The sequence below is a fragment of the Physeter macrocephalus genome, chromosome 4 (assembly GCF_002837175.3).
Source record: "Physeter macrocephalus isolate SW-GA chromosome 4, ASM283717v5, whole genome shotgun sequence".
NCBI lineage: Eukaryota > Metazoa > Chordata > Mammalia > Artiodactyla > Physeteridae > Physeter > Physeter macrocephalus.
This window is the reverse complement of record NC_041217.1, coordinates 78725458-78740936: the sequence shown is the minus strand read 5'-3', so window position 1 is coordinate 78740936 and position 15479 is coordinate 78725458. Positions and strand designations below refer to the sequence as shown.

Sequence of the window (15479 nt, the reverse complement as noted above, 5' to 3'; positions counted from 1 at the left end):
ACCAAGTTAGGCAAGAACAGTGATAAGAGCCTAACCCAAGTTGCCTCACTCCAGAGCCGCTGCTTTTAATCACCATCTCCATCTTAAAACCTGAGGGCTTCCCTTCCCTTCCCTTCCCTGGTGGCGCAGTGGTTGAGAGTCCGCCTGCCGATGCAGGGGACGCGGGTTCGTGCCCCGGTCCGGGAGGATCCCACATGCCAGAGGCCACAACACTGAGAGGCCCGCGTACCGCAAAAAAAAAAAAAAAAAAAAAAACCTGAGGGAGTTCAGTAATTCAGGTTACAAAACCTAATTTAGTGTGCAAACTGCTAGAACCTCCCTGAGAAGGGAGTATAATATAATGTGTTATCAAGTCCCAGAAGGGGCTCCTGCATCACAAAGCCCCAAATTCAAAAACTAGGACTCTATTAACGGCAATCATTTGACAGAACAGAAGGAGCTCAGTCTGTAATTTTGATCACTGTCACTTTGGGGCAAGAGGAGGGTGGAGAGGAAAACTCACAAAGTGTCCGACATTTTGGGAAGCTTTCACTTGGGTACCCAGGTGCATGGGTGCTGCGCCTTGGGGCAGCCAGTGGTTACACTGAGAAAAGGAGTTGAAATCCGCCCATGAGCCATCTGTACACATGGCCACAGGCTTCCCAACCTGAGCTGCAAGAGAAGGGAGATTAGAAACTGGATGAAAAGCACAAAGCAATGGAAGGAAAAAGTCCACTTCGCCCATGCACTTGAGATGGGTGTGGCTCCACATCAGCAAAAAAGGAGAGAGCACAAGTTACAAGATTCAGAGGGGCTTGCGGCAGCTCCCTCCTCACTGTCAGACCTGAGCGATTTATTCCCATTGTCTGGAGCTAAGTTGTTTCTCATCTACAAACTAGAATAAGAAAACCAATGAGGCTGCCATGAGTAATAAATGAATTATAAAGATCTCCAAATCCCAAGGGCTACATGAATGCTTAGTGATAGAAAAAATCATTTCACCACCATTACGTAACCTTGCTTTTGGGAAGGCAGAGAGAATTGGGGGTGCCAGGTGAAACACTGCCTCTGAAACCTGCTTATTTGCCCAAGTGGTGATGCTTTGGTTATTTACGGAGCTACCTAGTTCTCTTCATTCCAGGAGAGTCGTTGTAACTCGTGGCTTGGCCTGGGGCCAGATGTGCTATATTCAGTTCAGCTCCCACTCCCTCCCCAGCGCTGTCTCTAAGCAGAGGCCTTGCCCAGGGCTTTACCTTGCTGCTTTTGCATGGTGGTGAAATCTTCAAAGGTGAGTGTGCGCACAGGGGGTCTCCAGAATGCGTAAGTCTCCATGATGGCTTCCAGTCCGGTTCTACACAGAGAAAAGCCAGCAAAGGAAGTTGTAAATAATCCCAAGAAATGCATGGACTTTTTAAAAAAAATCCTGAAGTGGTTTGTCTGAGAAGTGGTATATGCATAGGCACTGAGAGATACCACCACCAGGGTAAATTAGTCTGGAAGAGCACAGGTACAGATGTCGCTGGATTGCAGGAAAAAGAAGAAATTAACCCAATTCAGATTATCTGCAAGCAAGTCAGAGCTATGATGGAATTTCACTCCGACCTTTCTTCAGAGAAGGTTTGGTCTGCATGAAAATGAAATGTTAAGTGTGTTAAAGGTCAAGGTCACTGATACCATGAATAGAGTTGAGCAGAGAGTAGCACTGACCATTTCTCTAGCACAGGATGATGTGATCATCATTACCACAACACATTGACACAGCCTGTCCCAGAGTCAACTCCACCACCGGGTATGTGGAGTCAATGAAACTGTCATATTGCTGCGCCTTGAAAGGCTTCTTAAATCTTCTTAAACAGAGACAAGCACCATAATAGAAATAGGAGAGGTAAGCACTCAAATATACTTGAGTTTCTGCTGCAACAAGAAATACCTACCTGAAGGCACAAAGAGGGTTTGGTCCCAGAAATTATACCTCAAACAAATAGACCAATACATTTCTGCAAATGTTTATCTGTATTTTGTAATATAATAACCAAACTGGTCCTTGAGAGTCATGTACTTGGGACTTCAGGAAACATCCAATATTGTACCAATGCATTATTTTAAGGCTTCTGTTTCATGGACACTAGAAATTCCATTAATTGAACTATGTGCATACTGCCTAATTTATCCTTCAATAAATTCTCTCTATCATATATATGTATATATATATATGAGATGTTGATAAACATTGTTTTAACATAATTTTAAACATAATTCTCCAGGCTATCTGGATTATCGTAGACATATTCTTGCTGATATTCTGTATCCTCAAAACAGAATATTGGTTGGTGCCTTGTTTGAATCTTTGAACACAACTTCTGATTATTGACTCCTCTTTAAAACTAACTGCTTCACTTCTAGCTAAGTGGAAAGAGGGGGAAGTTAGGGTAGAGGAAGGTAGGAGAAGGAGGGTGGAGAAGAGTAGGTGGCATAAGTCCTTTCATTGCAAAGTTGCTGGAAAGTAACATGGTATCCCTTCCTGGAAAAGACAAGCTTTCCCTCTTGAGATGAAACTTATGTTGCCTGTCCTTCTCCCTAGGTAATACATTTCCAGCATTCTCTTCAGTCTGGCACAGCAAGAATAAAGTGAGAAGCTTTACTTTAAGTGAGAACAAATAGCCCTTCCTTATAAATGACTGTAAGGTCCCCTGAGGTTCTTCTGTGATGAGCTGCTGATACACTGATTGGCTCTTTGTGCTGGAAAATTTCCTCTCTGAACTGGCCTTACTTGCACAGTTAACTTTCTAAAGTCTTCCCTGGAATCTTGGAGGCTTTAAATACACCAATGTTGGCAAATTAAACTCTGTATTTTTAGAAGAGGTTGAGAGGAGAGGGTGTTGCATGGTGTTTATTAGCTGTTAATCTGTTAAAAGTAGGAACAGAAGACATCTCCACATAGTCACCCTACATTAATGCTGAATGCAGTACATGAAACTACTTGTGGAAAGAAAGAGTCCTGGCAATGAGGGAGCTCAGAATAATAAGGGGATAGGCAGATAAAGCCATGCTGAGCCTTGATGGATATAAAAAATAGATAGGCCAGGCTTAGATCTTACTGCCCTGTTTTGGAATGTTGGGGGCTCACCAGAACATCTTAGGATTCCCTTTAATGGCACGGGAGGCTCACTGCAAATGGCAAGGTCTCTATTGTTCCACCTCCTATTCCATTCTTCCCAGCAACATGTACCAATGATGAGGACAAAATATTAGCTCAAGGACAAAGAACAGTCCCTTCTCATTTCATAATAAAGTGATAGAAGACTGTGAGGTAGCTATAATACACTGATATACTGCCAATGTTATATTTATTAAAGGAATAAAAAATCAATGTTGATTTTATTTTCATAACAGGCAAAAAGACTACAGCAAAAGGTATTAATAATTTTATTTAAGTAGTCAACTCTGTATAGGATAGCGACCATTTATCCATTTATCCAAATCTAATGATACCATCTTAGATGGAGAGTTATCCAGCCTCTGTTTGAGTATTTCCCAAGGAAAATATTTAGTCTGGGGACAGATCTGTTAGAAAGTTTTTTTGACCTTGTGCTGAAGTATCTGAGGTAACTTTTACCCTCTGGTTCCATTACCAATGGGTAAATGGTAAGAGTGCCAGACACTTTCCACATCCTCATCAGGAAGACCTTCCTTAACTGTTAAGAACATAATGTATGACACACCACATATGGACACACCCATGGTCCATCCAGTCCAGGTGTCTTCACAAGAAGGGTCTTTTTGGTGACGAAGTTGGGTGAGGGGGATGACTACCAAAATCTAATGGCTATAAGTCCAGACATTCCTAACCACACTTTACTAATCTGTTGTGGATCTATCTCTCATAGATCCATCCTGCGCCTTACTGAATCTATTTATATATTCAGGGTGGATCTCTTTTTAAAAAAAATTAATCCTATTTGTTTACTATATGCCACATCTTATTTGTCCTCAAACTCCATTAAGCTTCCTTGGATAGATCTAATTGTTCAGTAGTACTAATTCTATTTATCAGGATTTGGTGAAGAGCCACAGCAAGACAAGAATTAGCTAATTCACTCTCCACCAGGTTTTCCACCTCCCGGTACTTAGCACAATGCCTATTACCTGACAAGACTTCAATTGACATGCATTAAATTAATAAGTAAAGGAATTACTTTTATTACTCTTTTTATTTATTTAATATTTATTACTATTTTTATTACTGAGTCACAATTTCCTGAACTTTAACCAGTAATCTTTTTTTCTAAGCCTAAAACTTAGGAAAACAACTTGATATCAAATCAAGAATCTGAAGACAGAGAGAATCCTCTAGAACTGGTGACTTGGGAATTGCTTCTACATATAGCTGTTTGTGCCTTTCTTGACTCAGGTCCCAGAGAGGTTTCAGTTTTCCTTTGGTTTCTTCTTTTCTGCTCATGGAATTTCTGACCTTCAAGAGAGTCTGAGTTCCCTAGCAGAGGCCAGTCATTTATACTCTCATCTTCTCTTATAAGAATCCTTGCCAACCACCCGTTAACGTCTTCAGCCACTTGGATGTCTATTCAAAGTTTACACTGAGCAACACGTTGTTTACTTATTCATCATCATTGTATCCCAGTTTTATAAAACTTTATCTCAAGGTTCTTAAAAGTGAATTCATTGTCTAACAGATTAAAAAAAGTGGTGTTAGGTAACCACATGTCATTAACATGTTCCACATGGTGGGCCTCTGCGGGTCTGCTGAACACCAGAGACCTGATGTCATCTCTTAAGTTTCCAATCAAAGATGATCAAATTGGCAAGTGTCCCCCTCTTGCTTACTTTTCCCTGTTTGCTCCAGTGACAACAGAGACCATATCCAAACCCCCTTTGTTAAGTCATTTGGCTGTAATCACCTCTCTGATTTCCAGGCCTCTTCTCTTTAGACTTTTCAGCCTGCTCACTGGCCAAACCAACAGAATGTACTGAAGAGGAGGGAGAAAAGGAAGGAGAGGAAACAAGCCAAAGAGCTCTTTTGCAAACTGATGATGCCTTGAGATCAACTGATTTGGAAAAATAGCCAAAGTGCAAAGAAATATTCTTCCAACCTTCTCATTCAAAAAAAAAAAAAGCTGAGACCATCCCTTTGAAGTTCAGCAAATATATGATAATTATAACAATTACAACTACATTCATGAACCTGTTAGGTAACACACCAATGCATAGTTTCTGCTTTTTATTTCTCTTGAGATAGAAAATTATTTTTTATGTTTCTTTCATTTATTTTCTTTGTAATTCTGACATCTGACTCTCTTTGCTGGTGATACCGTTAACAACAGGAACCTATGCTAGGGATTGATAAGATCACTGGTTATCTCTCAATAGAAGACAGTCAAGGACTAAGGGAAGTCTACTGAAATGGGGTCTTGAAGTCAAAAAGGGGTTATCCAATCAGGAAAACAATTATGTGCTAGGTTCAAGAGATATAAAGGCAAAAAAGACACAGGGTCTTTACCCTTAAGGAGAATCCTGCTCAACAAAAAGATAACAACATGTAAATGACTAATTTCTGAACTGTGTGATAGATGCTACACTGGAGATGTGTAGACAATGCCATGAGGCACTGAGCAGGATGTACTGAATACACCTGGAAAACTCAAGGGGGATTCCATAAAAGGCCAGTTATTTAAGGTTAATGTTACAGGGCACTCAGTAGTTTTCCACACAGACAAGAGGCAGAAACGGCTTTCTTAGTAGAGTTAATGGTATATGCAAAGACGTGGTATGGAAGAGAAGCCATGTTCTAGGAACTGAAAATAGTTCAGGGTGACTGGAGCTCCGGGTGCAAGATGGGGGCCGGGGCGGGGGAGGCAGGCGGACACCATGGGTATTTATTCCATGTGAGGCGCTTGGATTTTATCCCATGGGCGATACTATGCCCCTGAACTCCTTTTCTTTCTCCTCCTGTTGGGTGCGGGGTGGGGGCCGGGGCGGGGGAGGCAGGCGGACACCATGGGTATTTATTCCATGTGAGGCGCTTGGATTTTATCCCATGGGCGATACTATGCCCCTGAACTCCTTTTCTTTCTCCTCCTGTTCCAACATTTGAAAAGACACAAAACCAGAATATACTGTTCTTTCAAATCTAATCACCATGTGTCAACTTTCTAATCCTTTTCCTTAGAGTGTCCTTGGTCCACTGAGGTTAGGTCAAACCTTCCACACATCCCTTTCCTTCACTGGCTCTGGAATTGGCTCCTACCTTTAGATTCCTCAGGGTATTTATTGTCCAGAGATATTCTTAAAGCCCTCCCAGTGGAGGTCTGCAAATTGGCAAAAGAGCCATCATTCAAAACTTGGCTTTAGATGTACAATAAATATATCTACCTGATGAACTGGATGTCATTGATGTGCTTTACGATGGTTTGGACAAACACGTGTCCAATGGACAGATGATTGGAGTTGAGTTAAAATTGTTCCTTACCCAGTGATTCCCAACTTGGGAACCCTGTCCCCACTTGGAGTCTGAATAGGTAGCGATGGTGGTCCATAAGGAGTTTTCGCTGCCTCAAGAAGTACAATAAAAATCCTTGATAACATAAAGCAGGCTGCCTAAAACATTAAGTTTCTTTGCATTTGACTGGCATGGTCTCACTTTAACTTAGTAATACTAAATCACACAAGGGGCAGATTAGCATCGTGGTTAAGAGCACAAGGTCAGGAGCCAGACTGCCTGGGTTCCAATTGCAACCCTGCCGCTTACTAGTGCAACGTTGCCTAGTTGTATAACCTTTTCATGCCTAAAGTCTCCCTACCTGCAAAATGGGGATAATGATATTATTCCCTCCTAATTGTAACATAATAAATGCATATTGATTAAAGACAAAATATTTCAAAACAAGAGAGAAAATACAATGAAAGCGTGAGGACCATTGGTCTAACTCAAGTAAAAGAAATCCCGCCATCTGCTCAGATTGTGATCTGTAACACGAGAAAACACTTTTCCTTCACTGGGATTCAAAGCTTTGTCAGCCCTCTGGCTCTGGACTGAATGTGGAAGGACCTCTATGTTACCTAATTTCATTTTTCATTCTCTCCTCTAAAAACAAAAAACGTGTCCCTCAAGCCTCTTTAGGCCTCATTATCTTGCAGATATTTCAGATTCCAATATGTTAGCCATTAAACAGACGTCTATCTGTTAGATGACACCATCCCTGGGCAAGAGCCATAGATAATAAAACAACTGCCAACTTTCTCTGGCAAACCCACATGGCCAAGAGGACAATGGTGGAAAAGATTCATGACAGAGGAGGGAGAACAAATAACAAGGCAGAGAAAAATGTTAAATACTGGTTGAAAGACCGTAAGCCAGGGGACATGAAAAACAACTAATGCCTGGATGCATAGGAGGAGTCTGGCAGGATGCTGCTGCCAGAGTCCAGTATGGAGCCAGCTACCTTGAACTGCAGATCCAGCAGGGGAGTCCAGCACTGATTACTTCCATAGATCTGCTGAATGGCACCCATACCAGGGATAACAAGAGTATACACAATCTACAGGGGATAGTGAGACTGCCAGGAACGAGCAGGATGAGATTGGCTGGAAAAATACAGCCAATGGCTCTAGGGCGTACAAATGAAAATATAGAAATTGAAAGTGAGGGAGACACTTGGAAAGTTGTGCTGGTTGAAGGAAAGCGAGTGGTCAGCTCCTTGGCTCTAAGCTTGCCTTCAGGAGTGACAGGGAAATGGAGGTGGACAAGGGCAAGCTATGCCTATCAGAGGAGTGAGACCTCATTCTCTGGATGTTGTCAATGGCTGGCTTTGAAAATTCTAAAAGCTAATACCTCACTGTACTCAGTCTTACCATCAGTAAATGGGAAACGCTGTACCAATACCAATCAACTCAGAGGTAAAAATAGAAAACTTGGACCACAGATACTAAATGAAATGATTCTTACTATTATTTGTATACTTATGATTTGATGCCTAGAAATAAATTTACAAGGTTGAACTATATGAAATTGCTAATATCTTACTATTTTTGACCTACAACTAAGGAAATTTTGTATGTTCAGCTTAATAGCTAGATAAGGGTGTAGATAAGAGTTGAGATACTTAGTTATACTAGAGAAATCTACCAACAGATTTATACTAGAGACCCACCCTGTGCCTTGACTCCTAAAGAACCGTTGTTTCTTTTGGATCTAAGCAAGGATGATCTGGCCCTGGGGCTAATCTTTTTTCCTCTTCCCTCCTGTTAACTTTCAGCCCTCTAATTCCTCATCTCACAGTCCTCTTTCTGTCTGCATACTTGTCTTTGTTGGGTTTTGTGAGGAGGGGCTGGACCTTGACAGGAGTTCCCATCTGTGCCAAGGAGGTGGCTCTTCACTCTGTGAACATGGCCTTGAGACAGCAGCTGCTTAAGAGGGGGCAATCACAGACAAATCTTTACTCCCAAATACTTTCCCCACAACCAGTAGAGATTCCTTCCTTTGGGTTAAGTCTTAGCCTCGTTAAGCATCCTCTTCCAAGCAAGTAAATACATCCATTCGCGTGACGCACCGAATGGCTCCATTTTTAGATCACCATCCCCCGACACATGTAAGGGATACTAGGCACCGGAAAGACTGTCACCAGCCACATTCCCAGAAAAGAGCAGTGCTTGCTGGAAACACTCTGAGAATTAGCTCAGACTCAGTGCCTCCTACACTTCAAGCTGCAGGCCCTATTGTTTTTTTAGTGAGGGGCAACCTATTAAAACTACTTTCCCATGTAAACCAACCTCCCCATAATACAGGGCCTGCCACTGGCCCTTTCTGACAGTCCCTGCCTTGTGGAACTTGAGTGTCCTTGTTCAAGCCTCCAGGGGAGAACTCCACAGAGACAAAGACACCCTCCCAAAAAGCTGCAGAAACTCCCTGGACTACAGAAGGGCCACTCCAAGGGGGACCTGTCATGCAGCCATAGCAGTGGTTCCTGGAGCACCAGGCCAGTAAGGAGCATCTGGAGGAAACCATGTCACCTGGGACAATCCCCCTTGCAGTTGTTTTAGATACTACGGAAGCTGGAAGTACAGGTAAATCCCAAGGTCAAGACAGGATGAAGGTTGCTGACAGAGGAGAACCCAGGGTCACAGAGTCCACGGCACCTCTAAAACAAGTTCATAGAACAACCTTCACTCCACTTGACAGGTCATAATTTTAATCCTCCCCTCTTTATGTACGTGTTTGCTTCGGAGGAAGTCGCTGGGAATTATATAAAAGTTCCCAGGCTTACTCGGGCTTTCTGTAAAATCTTGGCAGCCATTCCTCACAGGGACAAGGTTTTCACTTTAGATGTGGGCTGAGACCCACAGAGTCTTCTTTCCTTATGCTCATCTGTCTATCCCAAGTGCAAGGTCTCTGCAGTGGCAATTCTCCCTCTAGCTGAGCACAGTGGGCTCCCCAGGCACGTGGACAGATAGACATGCTGAGGCTGCTTCTCAACCATGAGACTCAGTGCAAAGACTACTGCTTCTCTTCAGCCTCATGCCCTTTGTCTTCTTTTTGGAAAGAACTGAACCATTGGGGTGGCCACCACCAAAGATGTAATTTGACCTCTCATTTTGCTACTGAGTGACCTTTCTCAACCAAACCTCACTCTGCTTGGGCTCATCCTCTGGGAGCCCTTCTATCCTGAAGCTCATGCCTCTGGAACTTGCTGGGTGTCTTCCTTCTCCAGGGAGCCAGGCAGCACAGACATGCACCCACTGTGTAGAGCCGGCTCAGATGGCCTGAAGGGTGTGCATGTCTAATCTACAGTTAAGCTAAATCAGTGTCTTCCAGCAGCAGTCCATCTCAGATTTGAATCAAAATTGCCCTTAATCTTTCAAACAAAGACCATTTATAGATTCACTCTTTCTTCCTTTCTTAGTTAGTATCTAAAACTAGCTCCCCACTCTGGCTCTACCTGACTCACCCTTGGTAGGGGTAAGGCTTTCTCACACCCGAGGTCCTGGTTTTTAACTTCTCTGCCACTCGTCAACTCTGTTCAATGTTTTGTAACTAAATGAATGATTATTATTTTACTTTATATATACCTGGCACTACAGGAAAAGAAATCTAAGAACAGGAAGCTGAAAAAGGTAGAGTTCTGTCTTCAAAGGGCTTCATTCTAGCAGGGGCCAGACAGAACCCAGGAACACAGACCACAAGACAAAACTTACTGTCAGGCTGAGGGAATCTATTTTCCCCCAGGAACAAGAAGGTGTTACTGTCTCCTCCTTATAGGAGGAATCTCCCACAGGTAATGCTGGACATTGCACCATGGGGCTAGGCCTGTTAAAGGTAAATATATATTGACCCTTTCACCCGAAACTATATTTGGGCCACAGAATTTCTGAGAAGTCTAGAAGGAAGAACAATTTAGACATAAACAATTTCCCTCCCATTGCAGAGACAATGCCTGGAAGCAAAATCTGTCAGTGTTTCCACTCCAAAAGAACCATATGTCTACTACTCTTCTCCATAACATGAACACACACACACACACACACGCACACACACACACAACACACACACACATACACACACACACACACTTTGGTGGAGACTTCTAATCAGGGACATAATTACATGGGAATGAAAAGTAGCAGCTCCATAAGTAAAGGCTGAAGGGTGGTGACCTTCTCACACTGCAGCGTGTGAATGACACTTCTTAAAGAAGCAGGAGGAACTGTCATGGGCTCTGATGATGGTGATATCACAGAGCTGACACAGTGAACTCACTAGGACTCCTGTTGGGGTTCTGGATGGCCCAATGGATATCATCCCTTGTCCTCATTTGAACTCAGAATAAATTTCCAAGAAAGACCTAGGAGACTGATGTAGTAGAGACCAAAATACCAGTTTTATTATTGATAAAAAGTGTCTGGAGACTATAAAATAGGTGTGAAGGCTGAAGGAGCTAGAACTCCCTGAAATAAGCTGACTTCCCAGAACTGCAGGCCTCCTCTGCTGGGCTTACCACACAGTGGGAAAAGCCCAGATGGTACACTTTCTGGAGACAAGCAGGTCCTAAAGAGTTCCCGACTCAGCAATCACATCAGTCACCTTGGTTCCCACTGAGGGGAAGGAGAAAGTGATGGGGCTAGAAGTGATGGGACTAGAAGAAGGAACACTTCTCATGGATATCTCTTTTCATTCAAACAAGAATGGGACTAAGTGTCCTCGCCACAGCTGCCTCAAGTTCTTCTCGACACTCAGAGGGCACTGTTGTGACCCCAGCCAGCTTCTGATTACAGTGCAGTGAGAGGCTTGCAGGATGAGAGAGACTCATGAGAGGCATTTCAAGAGAGTGCATTGGGCGGCTGTGTCCTCCCCAGCTTTCCTCTCACACTCCCTTCTGGAGCCTCGGGATCGCACTGGCATGGATTGAGATCGACAAACCTGAACGTGTTTTGGTTTGAGGTTTGGCAATTTCTGTAACTCCAAAGTATTCCACAAATGTTTTGTGTTCTACAAAACCAAAAAATATTGGCCAAGCACTTTCCCCCCTAATTTTTAAGCTCATGTGTTTTTCAAGGAAATGTAATCCGTATGTTTGGGGTACATTTCTATGCAACTCATCAAACCATGCTCGTCTGTAGGAGTCATTTGATGTCTCAAATGCATGGGGAAAATCACAGATTTATAAGAAGAACTGTGTTAGCACAAGCAGGGCCAGCGACGGGGCACTGGTGGGCACTGGTGGGAAGGTGATGAACTAACTGGATTCTGGTTTTGGCACAGGCCACCTCTTCCCAAAGATTTAGAAATAATCCTCTATATCCTCATCCATCAATTTTCCCATCTGCAAAATGGCATTAATAATTCTTGCCCTCATCCTGCAGGCAGCTAGTGAGAGTTAAAGTGTGATTATCAGGTAATTTTGAGCTTTTTAAAGAGAAAATATAAGGGCTTCAATACTTGTCCCAACAAGTTGATTTTAGTCTAGCTTCCCAGAGCGCTGGAGGATGAAAATGGCTTCTACCTTCCCTAATTCATCCTTGTCCCTTCATGACACAGGTGACTTCAGTCTCATCATATCACAGTTTCACCTGCTAGGGATGTTCAGCCTGACTTCCTGTCCTTGACTATGGAACCCTTTTTGGGATATAGGAAGTAAATGACACAGTCATGGGGAAGAGTCTACACAGACAGAGAATATAGGTTGATTTATGTGAAAAAGAGAAGGTTCTGGCTACTTGAGTAGGATCTTTAAGTGGATGAAGGGGGTTTAGAGAAAGAGCTCTATTCTCGATATCTGTTGAAGATAAAATAAGTCAAGTTTAAACTGTTAGCATGATAAAGCACAAAGTGCACAGACTTTGACATCAGATGGACTTGGGTTTTCATCCCTTCTTCAATTTACTGTGTGACACTAGGAAAGCTGCTTAAACTCTCGGAGCCTGTTTCCTCATTTGTAAAATACAGGTTGCTTTAAAGATTAGAAAGAATGTAAGTAAAATGTCTGGAACACAGTAAGTGTTCAATCACAAATAACTTCTATAATTACTGATATTACTTAAAACAGCCTGCAGATTTTATAGGACATAATGAAGAATTTCCATGCGATCAGAAATAAATAAATAAGGCACTGACATGGGCTAATGAAGATCCATAGTTTTGCTTTCCTGGAGTTCTTACAAAGAAGAGCAGCCCACCAGGCAGGACAGGCAAGTAACTGTCTGTCCTGAGCAGTAAGATATTCACCAGCCTTAAGGCAGACAGACACAGGCCAGGGCCAAATGATGTGTCAAGGTCCTTTCTAGCCCAGTGAGAGGACAGAAGAACCTTGGGACTTTAACTGAGCTGTCATCACAATTTCCTAACCAGAGACAAATGCTTCAAGACACAAGGTCTTAATCTCAAGATTAAAGCGTGGCTCCAATTCCCAGCGCAAGCTCTAATGCTGGTCAATACAGCCACTCTATTCCAATTTTCTGTTCTAAGTCATGCCTCTGAAAAACAAGGAATCCAATGGGATGACAAAGCAAAGAAAAAAGAGACAAAAAGAAAGCTGTCTTTGGAGTGCCAAGAATAAAATAAACAAATACTAAATGCCACTGGAGATGCAGAAGGAAAGAAAAAGGAAGTAGTTGGATAACTAAAGTCAGTAGGGTTGGTCTCTGGAGACAGATGGTGATGTCTAGAGCAGAAATTCTTAACTTTTGGTCATAGACATTTTTGAAAATTTGAATAAAGTTGTAGACCTCTCCCCAGAAAAATGCACGGCTCATCCACACACACATTTCCTTTAAATATCTGGGAACTCACAGAACTCCTGAAATGCATGCATGGACCCCAAGCTAAAGATCTTAAACACCCTAGAGGCTTCTTTATGAAAGGCCAGCTTCTATTTGAGCTCCTTATCACTAACAAGTTCCTCAATAAGCCCAGAAGGCAGAGCCCTGAAAAGGAGGCAACAGGAAATGGCTCACAGGCATGTTTTGTGACCTGGACATGGAATAGGAACTAATTGGGAGGAAGAGGACTGTCTATCTGAAATGGAAGGAATAAGTATTGGCTTCTTCATTGGCTAAATTCTGAAAACAAAGGCCTCTTATTTTAAACAAAGAGTCATTAACTGGAAAGCATTCGGCCTGGAGTCCATATGCCTGAGGCTATACAACTAACCAGTTGCTTGACCTAGAAAGCATTACTCAATTTTTTCATCTTCAAACCAGAAGTTCAAGTGAATTTTACTTACTAAATAGATGTGACCTTAAAAAATTCAGAGGAAAATAAAATTTTAAAGAAATCTAAGTGTATTTTAAATATGATACACGTTTCATAAGAAGTGCTTTCATAAATCATTTTGTAAAGAAAAGGATCACTACACACATCTGATTTTTAGCATAAACTAGGTTCTAATATAATGTGCTACACAGTTCACAAAGTGATTCTAAATATAATATTAGATAATTTATCTGAAAACTCTTGAAGAGAAAATAGCAAAGATAAGTCCTGACAAACTGTGTCATTCAGATGTAAAAAAAAGGCCCCCAAATTAGGAAAATGTCTGAACATTAAAGTAAATAGTTATTGCAAGGTCTACACACTTACAGGACACACGTGTCATATTTGCTGTTTCAGTATAGTTTATATAAAATGAAATTTTCTGATTGAATAATCTTCGATGTATCTGCTTTCCCTGCCAATTTCAGCTCTCTCCTAACTCTCTGTAAATAACAGATTTTAACTTTATATATGAAGAATGAGACAGGAAGGATTTAGACAGAAGCAGAGTTAACCAGAAAAATACCACAGTCCCTAAGGCTATTTACAACAGGAGCAAATAGTCCTACAAACGTCACCAATTCCTAAGAGTTCCACAGTATAACAACCTAATCATAATGATGATGCTGGGTCATCAAGAAAGGTAGTGTTCTGTAAACTCTCTTTACTAAAGCAGAAAACATCTAGTAGAGTTTGGAAATATTTCCTAGGAGAAAAATGGTCAATTTTTAAACAAAGTTTTAGCTCTTATAGGGAATACTTTTCTGAAAAATTTTATTTGTCCACAATTCCTTTTTTCCTGATAATGAAAAATAAAGGAGATATTACTATAGTTGCTGTAGCCACCTATAGACACTTATCAGAAAAAGTTGCAATCTTTTAATGACAATAAATCACTGTCAAATTTGTTTTAAGTGACTAAATTACCAAGTACGATGCAGGGAGAAAAACACCATGAGGGATTCAATCTGATGATTTACAGTGTGTTAACAAAGAATTTGGATAGTTCAACCTTTGGGGGGCAGCTTTTTTATTCTTGCATCAACTACCCATTTCTCTTTGCCTGCGGCAGCACAGTTGCCTAGCATGCAAATGTTCTCCAAAAAGCCAGAACCAGGGCTTCCCTGGTGGCGCAGTGGTTGAGAGTCCGCCTGCCAACGCAGGGGACGTGGGTTCGTGCCCCGGTCCGGGAAGATCCCACATGCCGCCGAGCGGCTGGGCCCGTGAGCCATGGCCGCTGAGCCTGCGCGTCTGGAGCCTGTGCTCCGCAACGGGAGAGGCCACAACAGTGAGAGGCCCACATACCGCAAAAAAAAAAAAAAAAAGCCAGAGCCAGAAGCCACCAATGGGGCTTGGGAAAAAGAATGTCATATAGAAAAGAAAGGTCAGTGAGTCTCTTGCCCAGTTTGCTCACCTGTTTCTTCCAGAATCTCTGAATCCTTTAGCAAAAGGGTTTCTGTCAATTTTTAATCTGGTGATCTGGAAACAAACAAAAAAAAGCATGAATTGTATTTATATTAACTGACTTCTTTTTTGGTTGCTCCTAGAAAGTTAACAAAAATCACTCTGTTAACAACAGCTGTTGTTTTTATTTAGTTTCCTCTTAGTTTGAGATTTAGATTGAAGTTGCTACAGGACTTGGTCCTGGCACACAGACGTCTGACCCATCTGACCCACATCTCCCTAAAAACCAAGGTTTTCCCAGTATGTGACTCTGTAAGTTCTCTTCTGCTCACCATCC

The 15479-nt window shown here is 42.1% G+C and overlaps 1 protein-coding gene across 2 annotated transcripts in view; it reads right to left on the bottom strand.

Moving 5' to 3' along the window:
* TBX15 (T-box transcription factor 15) overlaps positions 1–15479 on the bottom strand; it is a 106887-nt gene that overhangs the window by 9946 nt on the left and 81462 nt on the right. For both annotated transcript variants that reach the window (XM_007123645.4, XM_028488955.2), the window contains 2 exons: positions 15153–15217; positions 1233–1330 (listed from right to left, as the gene is read on the bottom strand). In XM_007123645.4, coding sequence (XP_007123707.1) covers positions 1233–1330; positions 15153–15217 — 163 coding nt within the window. The remainder of the gene's footprint in view (positions 1–1232; positions 1331–15152; positions 15218–15479) is intronic.